Source organism: Mytilus galloprovincialis, chromosome 1 (assembly GCF_965363235.1).
Source record: "Mytilus galloprovincialis chromosome 1, xbMytGall1.hap1.1, whole genome shotgun sequence".
Taxonomy (NCBI): Eukaryota; Metazoa; Mollusca; class Bivalvia; order Mytilida; family Mytilidae; genus Mytilus; species Mytilus galloprovincialis.
Window position 1 is genome coordinate 31,113,745 of NC_134838.1, and position 20,764 is coordinate 31,134,508.

General features: G+C 33.3%; 1 protein-coding gene across 3 annotated transcripts in view; it reads right to left on the bottom strand.

The window, feature by feature from the left end:
* The window catches only part of LOC143071351 (uncharacterized), a 42,269-nt gene extending 21,839 nt beyond the window's left edge, over positions 1-20,430 (bottom strand). The window contains exons 1-6 of one of the 3 annotated variants that reach the window (XM_076245617.1): positions 19,841-20,424; positions 12,430-12,686; positions 11,674-11,809; positions 7,349-7,462; positions 5,781-5,981; positions 2,744-5,590 (exon numbers count right to left, since the gene is read on the bottom strand). In XM_076245617.1, the coding sequence (XP_076101732.1) occupies positions 4,758-5,590; positions 5,781-5,981; positions 7,349-7,462; positions 11,674-11,809; positions 12,430-12,686; positions 19,841-19,910 (1,611 nt within the window). In that variant the 5' untranslated portion in view covers positions 19,911-20,424 and the 3' untranslated portion in view covers positions 2,744-4,757. Of the gene's footprint in view, positions 1-2,743; positions 5,591-5,780; positions 5,982-7,348; positions 7,463-11,673; positions 11,810-12,429; positions 12,687-19,840 lie in introns of those variants that run through there. The other 2 variants (XM_076245601.1, XM_076245609.1) reach the window with 2 other exon arrangements.
* Positions 20,431-20,764: the final 334 nt, after the last annotated feature.

Consider the following 20,764-nt stretch of genomic DNA (forward strand, 5'->3'; position numbering starts at 1 on the left):
AGTATCTCAAAAAAAGAAAAAATAAGAATCTCAATTTGAGGTCGTGTCAGTTTTTTAACAAACACAATATATTAGAAACATTTCAATTTGAGGTGAAAGAATTTTAACAAAGACAATGTAACAACATTTCAACTGAAGGTCTTGTGTGTCAGTATCTGAACAAAGAAAATATGAGAACATTTCAATTGGAGGTCTAGTGTCAGTATTTTAACAAAGAAAATATTGGAGGTCTTGTTTCATTATCTCAAAAACAAAATTGGTGATATTTTTGGAATTAATACGTCTTGTTTCGCAAGCAAATATTTTATCATATGTATCTACCACTGATATTGAGCAGTTGTTCGTTTGCATCAAATTTTGCAACACTCCATGCACATTTTCCGCGAAATTTTATTTGACTTGAGATAGCGGTGGGCCGGTAATAAGAAATTTTATTAAAGAGAGGGTAAGTATTGAATTAATGGGAAGATAAGATAATTATAAGATCATTCAAAGAGTGTAAATCAAAGCTCCCTCGGGTTGTTCGTAGATCGGTCTTATTTCCCCCTTAAGTTGCATCGTAATAGTTTTCAAGTTACGAGTTCTTAATAATTTTCTGGCGTCTCCGTTTTTGGTTCCTCTCAAAGATATTAGAATCACCTTAAATGAATCATAAATACGTTTTTAAAATGAACGATAAAATGCGCATAACAATCAACTACCCATTTAACCTAAGATAAACAATTCTGGTCTCAGACCACCATTATTCTTCCCATTTGCTACAATGCTTTTTTTTTATAGAAGTCAAATTGAATTAAAAAATTTGCACCGCTTCAAACATGAAATTTATTTAACTGCTTATAACCCATTATTATTTTAATAAAAATGCTTTGTCTCAGGACAATCCATCAGTGCTTTTTCTTTTGAGTGCCCTATTAAGTTCACCAGGCCAATGGTAGGATTTGAATCTTGTATAAATGACGTAGGCTTGTTTTTCTATCCTACTTTCATTTCGGTCAAATCACTACTATAATGGTTTACTTTTATAAATTGTTATTTGGATGGAGAGTTGTCTCATTGGCACTCGTACCACATCTTCCTATATCTTTTCACTTTAAACAATTTTTTTTTTTCACATTTTGAAACCCATTAAAAACTGGGGATGATTTCAGATGATCCGGAAGGGTAAGCAGATCCTGCTTCACGTGTGGCGCCCATCGTGTTGCTCATTATATTACGAAGCCGGTAAATAGTCTAATTCCAATCGGAACAACTCGGCCTTTCTGGTTGCACGAAGAAATAACCTCGTATGCATTAGGCGGAGGAATCATTGTCCGGAAAATTTTCCGATTCGATTCAAAATTATATTTTTTCGACTGGACTGGTACATTTTTTTTACCACTACTGATTTAACTTGCTCCTGTCCGGAAAATTTTCCGATCCGATTGAATTTTATATTTTTTCGACTGGAATGGTACAAATTTTTTACCATTACTTATTTACTTTGCTCCTTCTTTCGCGCCAAAATATTTGGCAGAGTTAAAGTTCTTGATTACTGTGATATGTAACCAAATTATAGCGCCACCTGGAGGATAGAACTTCTTTGTGTCGCGGATCACTACAATTCCGGCCAACAATTTAAGAAGAATTTCTCCGTAGTGCATACGAGGCTATTGTACTGCGTAGCGAGAATGGCCGAGTAGTTACGATTGAGTCTAATTCGTTAGGTCACATTCGTGAAAAAGGAATGGGACTGTAGTTACGACATAATGAACATATCCGATATCATCTGCGTAACGGATATTCCATAACGGTCAACCAACTCATACAACTACATGATTGCTTCCGTAAAATTTAAGAAGTGATGATTAAAACTTCACCATTTGGAACTCTTGGTTTAAAATTGAAAAAGGTCACAAATTTCTCCTTGTTTTATATTTAACACTTCTTTCAACAAGCCAAAATTGTAATGATTTACAATAAAGAGAAACTACCATCCTCCACACAAATTGCCAAGAAAACACTAATATATAATTTCCTATTCAGATGAATTAATAATTAGAATAAAGAAGTTCTAAGGTTCACGTATAACATTTTTTAAGCAACTTGTTCTATTATTAACAAGTGAATGTACAGCTAAGAGCAGTCGGGACCACTGTTACAAAAAATATCAAGTGAAGCTATTGCGAATTGTTCTTGGTGCACCACTAAGTTGCTAAGTTTGTTTTAAGAACACTTAATAACTGACTAAAATTTAAGAATGATTTTGTGTTACCGAAATTAGTAAGATCACTTTAAGGTAGACGTAAGAATCGTTCTTAAATCATGCACTTTTTCAAAACATTAAGGGCTGTCAATCAATTTAAGGTAGGTCTGAGGTTGGGTCTTGTTACATTCTTAAATCTTAAGACGCCCTTTAGACGTTCGTAAGACATAAGAATGCTTCTTGTTACCGGCCGGTCAGTTAGAAGAAATATCACTTGAAAGTCAGTTTCAAAACAAACAAATCATTCAGTGAAAACAGCAAAGCGAGAGAGAAGGGAGATAACAAGGGTAAAATGAAACGTCCGACAAAAACCGACAAAACTATTCATGTTTTATTTATATGTTCGCAATAGGTAGATGATAAGTTCTTCCTCATTTAGTCAAGACAATAACAACGTTCAGCAGTTTGATATTTACCATAATTTTGAAATGTTATATTCATTTCTCAAATAAAAGACAAGCAATTTTTTATCAAGAGAGAAAGTTGTAAGAAAACAAATTATAGTAAAAATGTTTTATTTCCTAGTTTTATGAAATATTTGATTTCCTTAATTATTAAACAGGTTGAATTAATACTCTGAGGTAAAGATAACAATATGGGTGTAATGTGATTCCCTTCACTTGTCCATCACACTCTATCCGATTATACTTTGCCAAGTAAGTAGACAATGCAAGCATTTTCTCTCTTATGATCTTAAGAGACAAAGGTTATACTTTGTCCTTTCTGGCTAACTACTGCTTTATGACGACCTGGAGATTATCATGCTATATACTAGTATGTGATTACGGGAAAATAATATTAGTAGGGTTTGAAGTATATCACTGATCCTATAAATTTCATTTTCTTTTTTTTTTATTCAAAACATAAAAGAAAAAATTGGTCATGAACTTTTGATATATGTGAGTAAACTGAAGGTAATTGGAAAATGGTGATCAAACCCTAAACCCCAAAACCAAACTTGGAGGTATGAAAAAATGCATTTTTTTCTAATTAACACAAGCTACTCTGAAATAATTTATTGTAATGGAAGGGAATCACATCTTAATCTACACCAGAATGATGAACATAGATAAGAGAAATAATGTACATGAACTCTAATTTTGTTCGAATTTAGACACAACATAGTTATTGTACTGTTGTGTCAGAGCAATGGAGACTGGTATCTGTACGATACAGGTATGAATGTACTGTTGTGTCAGAGCAATGGAGACTGGTATCTGTACGATACAGGTATGAATGTACTGTTGTGTCAGAGCAATGGAGACTGGTATCTGTACGATACAGGTATGAATAACCTGGTCATATTCGTTATTATATATCAAATTAATTTTGGCACTTTATACAGTGAGGGGGGATAGGAGGGGTCATGATCCCGAAATCCCGGGCTTAAAAACACGAAATCCCGAGGTCCCGAATTTAAATAAATAAAAATCCCGGATCCCGAAATTCGAAATAAAGAATTCCCGGATCCCGAAGGAGTAAATCCCGAAATCCCGAGCTTAAAAACACCCGATCCCGGAGTCCCGATAAAGGTCCTATCCCCCCTCTACAGTTAATTGTTTTATAAAAACAATATTTTTTTGTACAAAAATATGGGGTTTTTTTTCAAACGAAAGAAGAACAATACAAAATGAAAAGTGGCTTTTTAAATATCCTATTATTCTATTAAAGGTAATCGTGACATAGGCTGATCATATAACTTTCAGTGACTTTTCCTGATCATATACTTTTCAGTGACTTTCCTAATTTTCAGATATATATGAGATAAAAAAATGTCTTTGATAAATTTTATATATTTTTATACAGTATTTTTTGAAGTAACCTCATGTGTTCATTTAGCTCTAACGAACCCTCAATATGGTCCTGCATATATAATGTATGTGCTACTTTGGTGTAAAGCTTCGGCGAGTACTGATATGAATAATATTTTCCGTATAGTCTCCTTTTCTCTTATCTGGGACCCAGATTATATACAGAAATAAATTTGCATAATTACATATAAAATAGATCAAATGTACATGACCTTGTTCATAGAGTATATAAAAGCATTTAAGAACAGGAGGTTAATATGATAAATATAAATCAACAGTTTCTATATAAAAATAAATCAATATGAATATTTGTACAAATGTTAAAAAAAATTGTAGCACATTGATGTAAATTATTAAAAATTTGTTAAAAAATTTCGGAATGTAATTTCTCCATTGTCATGTTCATAAGTTCATTAATATAAAAAAAAGTCTGTTCACTATTTGAGTGTTCCTTTGAAATCTGATATTTTTGCATAGAGAAATTTGATTTCTTACAATATTATCACACATCCCTTTTGATCATGATTACCCATCGTATTTAATCATGATAAGGCACAATTCGAGTACAGATCACTGCTGCTAAATCATGATTGACCCGCAATATCTAATCATGGTTACCGATGTATTTGATCATTGAATCATGATTATCCATAATGATATGACATCACCAAGTAAATGCTACATCAAACAAATAGATTTTATCAGTGCTTTCTATGGGATTTTGCTGATTTCTTTGTTTCTGCGAAAATGGGTAAATAAGGAGAGGGTTGTTCTTGTTTCTTTCTTCTAGAACTTCTACTGGATCCTCTGTGATGATTATGCTGGCCATGACCATGCTGACTGCCATGTTGACTGCCATGCTGACTACCGTGTTGACTGCCATGTTGGCTACCCTGCTGACTCTTCTGGTCACCTGCTCTGTCAGCACTGGATGATCGCGGCTGACTTCGCCTCGTATTTCCAGACTTAGATGAGGACATGCTATGAGTCCTGTTACGACTTCTGCGAATACTTCCTTCCCTTTCATTTCTTTTGTATTTTCCTTTAGGATTATATGATATAGAATTGTCCCCGTCTGCACTACTGTCTGAATATGTTCTGTTTGTTGTAGTATCTGTATTAAAACTACTTTCAGTTCTTGATTCATCCCCGTTTCTTCTGGACCTGCCAAACGTACCATTGCGATTGGCTGACAAATCAGCTAGACTCATGTGCCCCTTTTCTTCAGTGGCATCTTTGTACGATTGTCTATTGCCACCATACCTATCTTTTCTATTATTCTGGACAAAATCATCCTCAAATCCAGAGTTTTGGTGGCCACGGTCATTCTCTGTCCTATCTCGGCCTCCCCTACGTGAATATGACCCTCTCCCTTTTTCTGCGTCGTAATCATCGACAGGTCTTTCTCTGTATCTTGAATTTTTAGTTTCGCTGGTATCTGAAAATGCATCATTGTCAAATCCACGCTTCTTTCTTGTACTTCCACCGGAACCCGGATGTTTTAGAATGCCATTCACAGTAGATCCTCCTGAAGCTATAAACAAAACAAACATCAATCACCAAACTGCGTTTCTTATTTTAATTTAAAATAGACTTAAAAAAAGAAATCCACGATTTATCACATATGAAGTGTAAGTAATTAAAATATTTATAAAACAAACTCCAAAAAAGGAAGCTTAGATACTTCAGTTTACATATATCAAAATATTTTGCGTAATACTTACATATAACAGATATAGCAGGCGGTGGCTCGGCAACATATCGTTTTTTCTCCTCAGCTTGTCGCATAAACTTCCATAGAAGGTAAATACATATAGCTATTATAATTACCACACCTACAACACCGCCGACGGCTATCCCAGCTATAGCACCCGAGGTTATCCCTCCACCCCCACTTTCTCCGGCACCTCCGGTTAACGGGGCAGCTGTAAGAGAAACACAACAATTATATCTCATGTTAAAATCAATTATTTTTTATTTAGATAATTTTAGATTTTAAATTTGCCTATTGCGTATAGTATAAATTGACATTTGTGTATATAATATTCCGGTGGATGGAACCATTATTTGTGTGATAATTATATATATATTCGTGGTGGTGGATGTCACTCCAGCTATAAGGCCATAATAAATAATAGGTTTGTTTGCCCAAACGCTACCTACCCAGATAAAAGCTGCCTACTCAAATTCTTTTATTGTCCTGATTTGAAGAAGTTTTTTTTTTTAATCAAATAGGCATGAAGACTAATAAACATCTGATACTACAATTTCTTTTTTTGAAAAAAAGAAAAGAAAATGCCTACCTACCTACCCACTGTCTCAACCTTTGGGTAGGGTTTGGGCAAACCAAAATATTTTTAAGTGTGGCCTAATTGGAGGTGTGCCTTGACTGGAAGAATTTATTATACAGATTACAGATTACATAGCAAAATAAAGTATAATGGCTTAACTTTGATTATGGGAGTAGATATCCCTTGTCGGACAATGTAACAACTACAAATTAGGGAGAATTTGACTCAAAAAGAGCCATAATAATATCCCACCAAATGAGATACATGTACATATTGATTTGTTTATAACGACATTCTAACAAAAACAACAATAGTCTGTCGCAAAAAAACACCACTGTAGATAATTAAAGTTAGGTATTTTAACAATTTTAAACTCTCGGCCATGTGAGCATTACACAATTTGTTGCCCTAAATTATTGTGGATTACAATGCTTTAGCACATCAAATATCAACGGACTAGAGAATATTTTTGTTTACAAACACGTCTAATCAGAAATCAACACCAGAACAATGTAAAAGTAAGCCACTAAGGGGTGCTTCATAATGCCATCATAAAATAAAATGCACGCGGATGCTGATGCAACAGCATTGTTAAGAATAAAGAAAAACATTTGAAAAGAAACTAAATCATAACAGAGTTTCAAATTCTTACAAACATTTAGGTGTTATTTATATCTATGGGTGCTGTTGTAACAGCAGTATACCATATACCGATAATGTATTATGGTATAGGTACTTATTATGTTAAGGACATAGTGTTGATGATAAGCATGGCGACGGAGTAGAAACACCAACGTCCCAAAAAACATTGGTTGAGCGGTTAATACGTCTGTTTGTCAACCAGGTTAAAAGCCATAGATTGAATTCTGACAGTTCAATTGGGACACTAGATACCATCACCGGGGCATAGTTAAGTGATAACTTATTTGAAGAAAGGGTATATGCTATAATTAAAAGTTGTACTGGATATATCTGATTCAAGTATATACATGCAGACTTACTATAGCTGGGTTGATTGACAGTTTCTCGGCGCTTCCTGTGTTGTAGGATGGTGTCTGGTAAATTTAAGGCTTTGTCTGGTTTATTTAAAGCTTCAAAGAATAAGTATGGTTCCTCTGCAATTTAAATAAATTTAAATTAATCAAATTACTTGTAACACCAAGTTTAAATGATGATATATTAAAGATAATGTTTGTTTTTTTGTGAAATTATGTCTGTGGTAATTCATGAATCAGATATTTCCATTGCTTTATGTATTGTCCAGTTCTTCGCCTAGGTCTTACATAATAGATAAGGTTTAAAAATATTTAAAGTTATCATTAGTTGCTTAGGTTAAGATACTAATGCTTTCCCTCAAATTATGGTTGTACAAATGGGTTGAATTCTAATCACTCTTCAGATTTAACAGTATAATTTTGTCAAAGACTCGAAAAAACGTTTATGTTTTTGACTCAACTTGACAAGAACAAAGTCCTTATACAGTTCGAGCCATTTGTTATTATAGGTAAAATTTTGTGATTAATTATTATTAGGTAAATTTCAGAATACGCTTAAACAACAAAATTAACCAGAAAAAAAGATGAAATTCATAAGCTAGAGCTAGATAGCTGTCAAAAACTGTTCTACAGATAGGACTTTCTGAATCTGTTTGACTCTAGAACTGCCCAAAACTGCTCTAAAGTTTAAATGAAGCTAAATAGCTGTCAAAATCTGTCCTACAGATAGAACTTTCTGAATCTGTTCGACTCTAGAACTGTCCAAAACTGCTCTAAAGTTTAAATGAAGCTAAATAGCTGTCAAAATCTGTCCTACAGATAGAACTTTCTGAATCTGTTCGACTCTAGAACTGTCCAAAACTGCTCTAAAGTTTAAATGAAGCTAGATGGCTGTCAAAATCTGTCCTACAGATAGAACTTTCTGAATCTGTTCGATTCTAGAACTGTCCAAAACTGCTCTAAAGTTTAAATGAAGCTAGATAGCTGTCAAAATCTGTCTTACAGATAGAACTTTCTGAATCTGTTCGACTCTAGAACTGTCCAAAACTGCTCTAAAGTTTAAATGAAGCTAGATAGCTGTCAAAATCTGTCCTACAGATAGGACTTTCTGAATCTGTTCGACTCAAGAACTGTCCAAAACTGCTCTAAAGTTTGAATGAAGCTAGGTAGCTGTCAAAAACTGTTCTACAGATAGGACTTTCTGAATCTGTTCGAATCTAGAACTGCCCTAAAACTGCTCTAAAGTTTAAATGAAGCTAAAAAGCTGTCAAAATCTGTCCTAAAGATAGAACTTTCTGAATCTGTTCGACTCTAGAACTGTCCAAAACTGCTCTAAAGTTTGAATGAAGCTAGATAGCTGTCAAAATCTGTCCTACAGATAGAACTTTCTGAATCTGTTCGACTCTAGAACTGTCCAAAACTGCTCTAAAGTTTAAATTAAGCTAGATAGCTGTCAAAATCTGTCTTACAGATAGAACTTTCTGAATCTGTTCGACTCTAGAACTGTCCAAAACTGCTCTAAAGTTTAAATGAAGCTAGATAGCTGTCAAAATCTGTCTTACAGATAAAACTTTCTGAATCTGTTCGACTCTAGAACTGTCCAAAACTGCTCTAAAGTTTAAATGAAGCTAGATAGCTGTCAAAATCTGTCCTACAGATAGAACTTTCTGAATCTGTTCGACTCTAGAACTGTCCAAAACTGCTTTAAAGTTGTCAGTATAAGTAAACTAGAATAGATTTCCTAACAGATTTTTAGAGAGGTAAGAACTGTTCCTAGCTGTACTCGACTACGCCTCATCCTATTATATACACTCAAACGAGTTTTTTTTTTTATAATTTCATTTCAGTTGTCACTCATATGTTTCTTGTTTAATAAATAAGGAGCTGAACAACGTTTGATGTTTCAATGAAAATTCTTTACAGCAGACAGAACATACAATTTTAATATTTTTACTCTGTAAAACATACAAAAGATAACTTCTGTTAAAGTTTCGTTAAATTCCACAAAGGTTTGATAAATTCATTGATGTCTGGATGACTTATACCTTAGACTTATCTTAAAGTAAACTACAAGAAAAATTATGTCCATCAATAAATATGAAAAAAATGATGAAAAAAATATATTCTAAATTTTACTTGATATACTGGCTTTTGATCAAAGTTTCATACGATTCCATGTAGGTTTGACAAATTTATTGATGTTTAAAATTACTAATACACAGACTGAATCTAGATGACTCCATCGACGATGCCGACGACGGAATCTAGAATAGCAATATCGCAGGATCAACAAAAAGATAGCAGCCGATGACCAATAGTATTGGACAGCAGTACAACAGATCACACAAACCCCAAATACTCCACTTCTTTGGGGGGGAGGGGGAACGTGCAACAACGAAAATGGTCAAGATAGCACTTTGCAACAAACTTCGGAGGCGGTAAACATATCTTATACAAGGTTTTAATATAAATTGTCTCATTGAATGACAAAAGCTACACAAATAAAAAATATTTCTAATCGGTCACTCTCTTTGTCCGTATTACTCTTCTACTCTTCAGAAAGTTGTCATGGTATACCGCCATCTTGGATTGTACTTTTGCAGTATACAATCAGTTTAGTTATTTACCCAAATCTGCAAATTTATAGACAAATTTGCAATTTTATTGATAACACTGTTCATTTACACGAAGAAAACTTGCTGATTTATTGCCTTATTCAAAATATTTAAAGAAATACAATACATTTGTGTTTTAGAATCATTTTTTTCAACTAAGCCGTTTAATGGGAGATAACTTTTTTAGTAACAAATTTATACTGGACTGATGGGGATTTTTTTCATTTTTACTTTAGCAAGAAAACAAGTTCGGTGACACCATTTTTTCTTTTTATATTCTTAAAGCATATTATAAAACCTATCTTCTCACAATTTATTTTAAATTATATTTCATAGATTTTTTTTAGCACAAAAATGTGTTTTGTCATGATCATTCTGAGCAAAGGAGTAGGTTCAGTAAGACCCCTTTTTGGCCCCAAAATATAGCAGTTTTACAAAAATGCGAAAAGGTAATCTTTAAGTCATTTATTGGAAAGTAGAATGCTTCTGCTTCACAAATATGGGCACTTTTTGACAACACAATGCACATATATTGGATACTAGCATCATTAAGTCATGCTAAATTACTGATATCTTCACAATTTCAGCATTTTAGTTAAATTTTAGACGGTTTCCGTCTGAAATGAAAGTGGTCGCATTCGTGTTCATTCATAATATTGAAATGTAAGTTGTATTTGATGATAATACATAATATATACAAAGGTTGAGGATGAACACGGATGCGGCCACTTTCATTTTTGAAAAAAAAACATCTGAAAAGTGACGTTTTTTGGCATATCTGATAGATTTTTCATATTTAAGCTTGAACCGGACCGTTTTTAATAACTAAATCAGTTAAAATCTTTCACATAAACTAATCGAATAAATTGAAATAGACATTTAAGTGTTTAAAAAGAGACTTAAATCTTTCGTTAGATGAACTTGAAAATTGAGGCCAAATTCGGCCCTAACCGGACCTACTCCTTTAGGCCATTTTCAACGGCTCGTAGCTTGAAAAATAGTTCAGTGACCCATCCTTTTAATTATATTTTTGAAAAGAGCACAATAAAATATTCATTCCGGCAAACTGTAGGAAACTTCTGTCTCGGGGAAACATATACCTATGATCTACCTTAAAGCAGACAAAAACATTAGGGTTTATGTCTGTTGAACCCTGTCCAAGAGATAAACAGACAAAAGGTCTAGATCCTTTATTGACAAACAGAACTATGTCCTATGAATCGTGTCTGAATACATTGCAATGGTCATGTGAACTAATTGTAGCCAACAGTCTACTTATTACTCATGGTAACTGAAAGAAAAGCAGGTGATGAAAAACTAGACATTTCAAACAATATCTGAACCATGAAAATGAGGTCAATTATGGACAACGGAATTGTTTCAGACGGGAACACATTGGTATACAATATGAAAATTATCCATCCTTCTGAAATCTAAAGCTTTCTTCAAACATTTAACATGCATGTGTCTCACATTCTTGGACATTTCTCGTGAACACTAGTCAGGATTTGGTGTCTCTACAATGCTCTATTTCTTGCAAATCAACTTCTTCAAAAGCAGGCAGTATTTTGACTGAACCAGTTTGTGTTATATTGACAGTACTACAAAATGTATTAAAAAAATTAAATTTACAAGACAGATCCCACTCTAACATGTGACAATAGTATTACCACGCCCCCTGCCATGCAAATATGTGTTTCTATCAAACAAACTTACCTCTGTCTGTAGTCAGATGGATTTTGAATCTGTAAAGTTGTGACGTGTCTACTGATGGCTTGGTAAATGCTATGATGACCTGATTTGTTGATGAGGTGTATACATCTTGAATTTCTGTGTTACAACTAAACTCCCACTAAAGGATAAAGACAAAGCAATATTTTAAAAATATTTTGAATAAATAATGTAGACGTGAAATACGTTTTCAATTTTTAAAAATTCAACAATACTCTTAAACTTAAATACGTAGAAGTAAGAAGCCCTTAAAACATTGTAAAACATACATTTTAGGTAGCAACTGTTATAAAAAAGAAAAAGGCAAATTTGTTTTGTTTTCTTCTCATAAAATTCGATATTCAGATCATTCATTATGACAATTATGAGGAAATGAAGACATGAACGAATATACTGATATTGAATTCAATAGACGAAACTCGAAGTTTAAACCTTCACTCCACATCTTCAGAAGAAAACATATGGAAGTAGAACCCTTCGATGAGAGTAAATAAAAACGGGGTTATCTCGTAGAAATTTGTTAAACGGTTTTCAAATCTTTAAAGTCATGTATATCATTTGATCTCTTTAACATTCTTTATCCACTAGGTTTCACAATTTTCCAATTTGAAAACTTGAAAGCGTTAAACAAAAAAAGGGAAATCAATAAATGCAACAATAAATAAACATTTAAAAGAATTTATGAACACTTGACCCTGTCATTTGTTTTTCAGATAAGATTGTGGAGGTTCATGTAGATACCTTTGGGTCTTGACTGACGAATTCAACACCATCATATATCTTTAGTTTATGTCCACAAGCTCCTGGGCCCATGAAAAAATCCTTTATGTATATCTTTAGTTTTCTATCAGCTGGTATTGCTTGAAATTTTGCTTCACATTTTGATGAATCCGGTAAGACACCAGCTTGTGGTGTGGCAATAACTTCAGCAATAGTATTATCTCCTACCATTAACTGTGTATTACAACCGTTCCCTTCAAAATCTATACTGTTTGTTACTGAAAAAGTAAAAATAACATAGTTGTAGAGGATTGTGAAAAATTGTAACTAAAGGTACTTTCTTGGATGTTGGGAATCATTAATATGATAAGTAGCTCATAGAAGTAATTCTTTCTACATAAACATTGATTTATTCCTCCATAAATTTCTACAAAACATGGATATCTTTCTACATAAACATTGATTTCTTCGTACGTACACATAGATATCTTCCTAAATATGATTAAATATACTTTAATAATCTTTCTACATACATATATCTAGATATCCTCCATCATACAGTAAGATATCTTTCTATATGTAAACAAGAATGTGTCCACAGTACACGGATGCCCCACTCACACTATCATTTTCTATGTTTAAAGGACTGTGAAATTGGAATAAATTCTCTAATTTGGCATTAAAATTAGAATGATCTTATCAAAGGGAACATGTATACTAAGTTTCAAGTTGATTGGACTTCTACTTTATCAAAAACTACCTTGACCAAAAACTTTAACCTGAAATTTGCACTATCATTTTCTATGTTCAGTGAACCGTAAAATTGGGGTCAAAACTCTAATTTGGCATTTAAATTAGAAAGATCATATCATAGGGCACATGTATACTAAGTTTCAAGTTGATTGGACTTCAACTTCATCAAAAACTACCTTGACCAAAAACTTTAACCTGAAGCCAAAAACTTTAACCTGAAATTTGCACTATCATTTTCTATGTTCAGTGAACCATAAAATTGGGGTCAAAACTCTAATTTGGCATTTAAATTAGAAAGATCATATCATAGGGCACATGTATACTAAGTTTCAAGTTGATTGGACTTCAACTTCATCAAAAACTACCTTGACCAAAAACTTTAACCTGAAATTTGCACTATCATTTTCTATGTTCAGTGAACCGTAAATTTGGGGTCAAAACTCTAATTTGGCATTTAAATTAGAAAGATCATATCATAGGGCACATGTATACTAAGTTTCAAGTTGATTGGACTTCAACTTCATCAAAAACTACCTTGACCAAAAACTTTAACCTGAAGCCAAAAACTTTAACCTGAAATTTGCACTATCATTTTCTATGTTCAGTGAACCGTAAAATTGGGGTCAAAACTCTAATTTGGCATTTAAATTAGAAAGATCATATCATAGGGCACATGTATACTAAGTTTCAAGTTGATTGGACTTCAACTTCATCAAAAACTACCTTGACCAAAAACTTTAACCTGAAATTTGCACTATCATTTTCTATGTTCAGTGAACCATAAAATTGGGGTCAAAACTCTAATTTGGCATTTAAATTTGAAAGATCATATCATAGGGCACATGTATACTAAGTTTCAAGTTGATTGGACTTCAACTTCATCAAAAACTACCTTGACCAAAAACTTTAACCTGAAATTTGCACTATCATTTTCTATGTTCAGTGAACCGTAAAATTGGGGTCAAAACTCTAATTTGGCATTTAAATTAGAAAGATCATATCATAGGGCACATGTATACTAAGTTTCAAGTTGATTGGACTTCAACTTCATCAAAAACTACCTTGACCAAAAACTTTAACCTGAAGCCAAAAACTTTAACCTGAAATTTGCACTATCATTTTCTATGTTCAGTGAACCGTAAAATTGGGGTCAAAACTCTAATTTGGCATTTAAATTAGAAAGATCATATCATAGGGCACATGTATACTAAGTTTCAAGTTGATTGGACTTCAACTTCATCAAAAACTACCTTGACCAAAAACTTTAACCTGAAGCCAAAAACTTTAACCTGAAATTTGCACTATCATTTTCTATCAGTGAACCGTAAAATTGGGGTCAAAACTCTAATTTGGCATTTAAATTAGAAAGATCATATCATAGGGCACATGTATACTAAGTTTCAAGTTGATTGGACTTCAACTTCATCAAAAACTACCTTGACCAAAAACTTTAACCTGACATGGGACAGACGGACGAACGAACAGACGAACGAACAGACGAACGAACAGACGAACGAACAGACGAACGGACGCACAGACCAGAAAACATAATGCCCCTACTACTATCGTAGACGGGGCATAAAAAAAAATCTCCGGTCGCCTTGTGTACAATGTACTGAAAATATCGGGATCTCTATTGCACATAGAAAATTCCGTAATTTACAGGCCTATAGAAATATTCATTAACATTAAAAAGAACCAGGATACCCTCAGGGCCTGCTGCAAGTCAAAGTTTCTGATCCTATCTACCCTCTTTTTCAATGTGAAGTCTAAATGATCCACCCTTTTCCTTTTTAACCTCTATTGACCTATTTTACATAACCTGCTAATAATTTTTGAAAATTTGATAATGGTCTTGAAATAAAACATAGAATATTTGCCATTGGACAAATAAGAACTGAAATCATTACCATAATTTACGCTATTCAAAATTCCGATGTTTCTTGGAATAATCCGACGGCGAAGTATTTGTAAATTTTGAAATATTTTGTTATTTTTTAGCAATCACTTGGTCTGACAGTTGTTACATATATGTTACTGTAGCTGAGCGCCGCGCTGTGCGTGAAAAGGCCTTGTTGCAAATATATATATATGAGGGCTCATGATGAGGCTTGTTGTAAGGTAAAACTTCTGTCCTTATCCAATATAACACTGTTTAACATTGGCAGTCCAATTTTCCAGCCCTTCCGCCCTGTTGTTCCCTAGTTCAGAACCTACCTGTTGTATCAATCATACTGAATATGCATGAAATACTTTAATACCACTTGATGTTCAGCAAGCAACAATTAATCAATCATTGATTTCTTTATAGTAACTGGAATGAAGTTCAATAGTTATCTCGTTCTTTATGATATGTAGAGGATGTACCGGCGGTAGTTATGGTATATTTCTTTTTTATACATGTATCTATATACTTGAGGTGTGTACTTGTCCCCCATGCTGAAATCCTTATTTATTGGGACCTTCAAATGAAAACAGCAATATAAGCGCTTTTTATCTGCTGTTGGTTTTGTGAATATTCGAAGGATTTCGTATCATATTCATCCCTTCCATTAGAAGGACATTCAAGCATAAGTCGGTTATTTCGATCGGAAACATGACCATAAAAAATTTTGAAAAACATCATTTTAAAACATGATTTTAACTTATGACTTGTCACTAAAATGTAGTTCATTTTAAATACCCGTTTTATTCTATATATAGTTTTTCAATCACGTTTAAAGCAGATGATAAGAATTTAAAGAAAAAAGTGGCTTATGGTTTACAATGTATGACGATAAATAACTGAGCCATGCGACTCACATATTTTCCTTTGTTAACTTAGCATAATAGGTCAAAGACACTACCACAAATCAGACTTAAAGGTATTACAAATGTAGCGTGAATATACATACATGTATTTGAGGTCAAAATCTATTTCAATTACAGATGTATAAGAACATATCCATGTACATTATTGGGGTGTGCGTCTATGAGACGGCAACTCAAATAAGCCAGAAAACCAGAAAAGAAAACATGTTACACACAGCCTTCAATATATTACTGATGATGAACGTACAAGAACAACTAACACTGTTAATACTGCTTCAGAATATCAAAAATTACTCAAAGCAAGTTATTGGCATATATAAATCATACCTTTCAAAACTCTGTTGTCAGCCGTCGTATTTCCTAATAGATTTTAGTGTTATAGGATTTAAAGCAGATCGCCACAATTTAAAGGAGGAAAAAGGAACACTGGCGCGGTTTCTCGTGTGAAAGGAACAAACTTCATCATATCTATATTGGAGTTGTAAAAAGATTCCAAGTATTTAAAATGATTGTATTGAATTTAAGAGAATTTAGTTTCGTTCAGAAAACAAAATTGAATAGGGCAGCATTAAAAGGGTAGAGTGACCCGGTAGATAAAAAGGACAAAGGGCAGAGGAGACAGAGGAATATGTGTCCCTCTAGTGGCAGCAGTCCTTTTGCGCCAATTACTGTTTTTCAGGGGTATCATTTGCGCCAAATTTTATTTTCCAAACGTATCAATTGCGCCAATATTCGGAACTTATTTGCGCCAATTTACCTGCATGTACACATGTCCATCATAAATATAAATGATTAATATTTATTCTTATTTTTGGCTTAAAAAGTATCATATGTTCGGATATATTTCACCATGAAGATGAGCATCTGGAGAGAAATGACTTAAAACGCATTACGACAGTCAATGTACAGAGAGATAAGAAAACTTATTGCTTAAGTGAATATTTAATCACAGATATGCCAAAAAGAGAAAGAAATATGTCTTTTTGGACAATAAAGTGACGATACAAGCTACTACATACATTAAATTGGGAAGTACCCATGCAACAACAGTAAGAAGAAAGTATGTTTCAGAAAAAGAAACATTTGCAGTGTAAACTGCCGGTTCCAAGTCTCAATAAAGGAGGAGGGAAGTAATTTTTCTTCTAATTGGCGCAATCGTATGTTTTATTTTTGGCGCAAATGATACCAAGTAATTTTAAAACAGGTGGCGCAAAAGGACGCATTTTTGGCGCAAACGGATATCTCCCCCTCTAGTTAGGCCTAGCTGAGACACTGGATTACATTCAACAAAGCCACGAATATTATACTTTTATGACATACAGTTGGTAAGAACAATTACGATTACCACGATATATGTACATGAATACATTGAGTCATCGTTCAATAAATAAGACGTTTACAAACCTTCACTACGATTTGTCATACCCGGATATTGTATATTTCCCCTACCTTATAAACTTACGTCAACACTTTAAAATTGGCACTGACTTACATACATTTTGTAGGTAAACTCGGATTATTTTTGCTTTTAGCATTAATAGAAAGGATTTACATCATTTTGCATTTGTGTATTATGTTATAAAAGAAACCGACCAATGTAAGAATTTTTAACACTACTGAAATATGTGCATCTCAAACTCAAATGTATAGCATTCTTCACATGCATATTTCCGATTAATACCACTCAATAAGGTAATGCAATGTAAAATGTGTATACATGTAGTTCTTTTTAAAAATATGTTATTTGTATACGATGAAGAATTTCAGTCTTTTGGATCACATTGGATAAATTACTCAATCCCTCAAAATCTCTACCCTTAAACCTAGTATTTTGTAAGCAGGAAAGTCAAAACAAACAAACTATCAACTTTTGCATTTTTTCCTTCAAATTAACGTCATGGTTGTCATCAAATCCAAAATGAAAAGAATAAATTGTATATCGGTTAATGTCAGTCATAGCTTGAAAACCAAACGTCACTGAAACAGGGTCTGTATTTAAAATCAAAATGGTCTTTGCAAAGTTGCGAATACTAGAATCATAGATGTAATTACATCTATGCTTGAATCATAACCCTGTTGAGAGAGTAGTAAAGTAATGGTTATTACATTTGTACATGTACAAAAAATGTATTTGAAGTCTAGTCACGCTGAGTCTGATTGTAACAGTCTACAAAAAGACATGTACATTTGTGCCCTATATATACATGATTGTATACATGTACATGTAATTACCATTAGTCCACTACTCTCCAAACAAGGTTCTGGTATCGTCTTGCATTTAATTTGTCATTGCCATGGTCAACATTATCATGCATCAACACCGACTAATTGTTGTTGTTGGTTACTGGTCCTGTCCATGGGTAGTAAATTTGGAACATACTAAATAGCTAATATAATATAACAAAAATGTATGTTCATATGTACAATGTATACATGTGTAGTGTACAGAAAACGCGAAATCCATTTTCCCGTCTCCAAGTACCGATAAATATAACAGGGAGTCTGTCAGGGTTCATGTACATGTATACAGTATATGTATATGTACAAATGTATGTGGTAGTATCTTGTAGTATACATGTCGGTATGCGTATAAAAAATGTAGTTGACGACTTTACAAATCAACATTTTTGGGAAGGGGGCTTAAAATGAAATGATTGGTAGTAATGTTCCGCAGGAATGCGTCACTATTTGTAGATGCATGATATTGATAAGGTCCGAGAAATTATGAAGAAATACTTCACAAGGTTTCTGATTAAATCATTAGTACAATTTATCAGAAACTAATCAGATGTCGATTTTTCACATCGTAAATGCATTTAATTTTTTGACAAATCTATTTATCTCTTCATGAAAAAAAGTACTCAATACATAGCTAATGATATACATTTTTATATTGTTTCCAAAAATATATGAGAGAGTACAGATTCTTTTTTTTTTAATTTAAAATATACGAAAAGGGTGGTTACTGGGTGCCTCAGCTGTTCACCCCTGCCACAAAAGCGACAAAATACCTAAGTGAAGATTTAAAGCATCTGAAATATTAAATGCTAGACTTCAAAGTACCGTACTATTAAATCCTATAAGAATGATGTCCATTTGTAAGCGACTGACAATTAAGCTCATAAATATGACAGATTATAGGTACAATCTACACAACATGTTTGCCTGAAGGTGGTTACATAAAATGTACAAACGCCAGGACAAACAATCTACACACAGTTTGTCAAGCGAATTACAAGTATTTTGAAAACGAGAAGTGTGATAATATACTGGCGGTCAAAAAGTTACTAATTATGTACAGGGAACGTTTTCTTTTTCACATTGCACTATTCAGAATGTCGCATTTTTCTGTCTTTTATATATCTGTGAACTGATTCCTTCTCTAAAGATTCACTGCATGGTCAAAATAAAAATATAAATCTCGTTGCTAGTTACCAAATGCAATATATTGTATCTTGTTATAATAACTTTAAGGAATATTCAGAGATATATTTGGAATATTTATTTGACCGTTAGAACCTTTTAAAATTAGCAGGTAACCATGGTAGCATCGACACATATCCATCAGAAGTTCATGTACATGTAGATCACAGGAATAATAATTGTGAACGACCTAGTTCCCACGAATAACCCAACCCTTTGTAGATATTTTTCATAGAGTTTTCATGGAGCGTGTAATTTTGTAACCCTTTTAAAACTCGTCTTGAATGCATAATAGATCGTAAGCTTATTATGCCGTACCTGTGTGTTATGTAATTTTGGATTACACATTTCAAATGTGTCGTGTGTTAGTAGTAAAACAATAAATTTAAAACTTTCTCATAGCTTTGTATCTACGCAATGAAATATTCGACTCTTATTTACTTACCATCATAACAGGTAACCGATGATATAAATAAATACAACAGGTATAAATAAGTGTTACACATTGTCTTCATTCTAGTTTGATATTAATTAGTGACCTTTGTTAAGGTAATCCTCAGGTAATAACGGTTAATTCAATATAGTTCACACTGCGAGAGGTAAACAATGAGTTACCTGTGTCATTCCACAGATCACAAAACCACTGACAAATGGTCATAAAATAAAACAACAAAAAACTCGTATATTTCCATAATATAAAACGTTAATTCCTAATAGAAAATAAATTCGTTGTTCCGCCAAGTATTAAATTCCCGGTGAAAAGTTACACATCATGTCATGGTTTGATTTGAAAAATACGGAAGTTGATATGTTTTTTGAATTTCTGTAAGTATGCTCCTTTGATTTACCAACAGGTATTCTGAATAAGCAATCCGAATCAAAATAATATCATAAATCAGTAACAGCTGTCTTAACTAACAAACAAATTAAATCACAGAACTGAAATTATATAAACAATTTTCAAACATCGGAAACGGTCATGAATGAGATCACCTCCGCCATTGACACACCTGGCGGTCACAGGTAAATAATTACATAAAGCGACATCTGTCAGTAATAATGTTCATTGACAAGTGAAAGCTTAAGGTAGACAATTCGTTAATATATAAAAGAGATATGGCCCGAGAACACAGTTATTTCGTAGTGCATGCATTTCATTTTAGTCGAGTAAAAAAAATATAAAAAAATCTACCTGCGCTTTCTCAATAATATTTTTACAGTGTTGTACTACTATAGGGACAAATTAAATTCAGAGGCGGATTGAGGGGGTGGCTCAGGGGGCCTGCCCCCCTTTTTGTGCGAAAAGTTTGATTGGTACATAGTGAATCACTGAAGCGTTTGAATAGACAGTCAGTGGGCCCCCACTTAA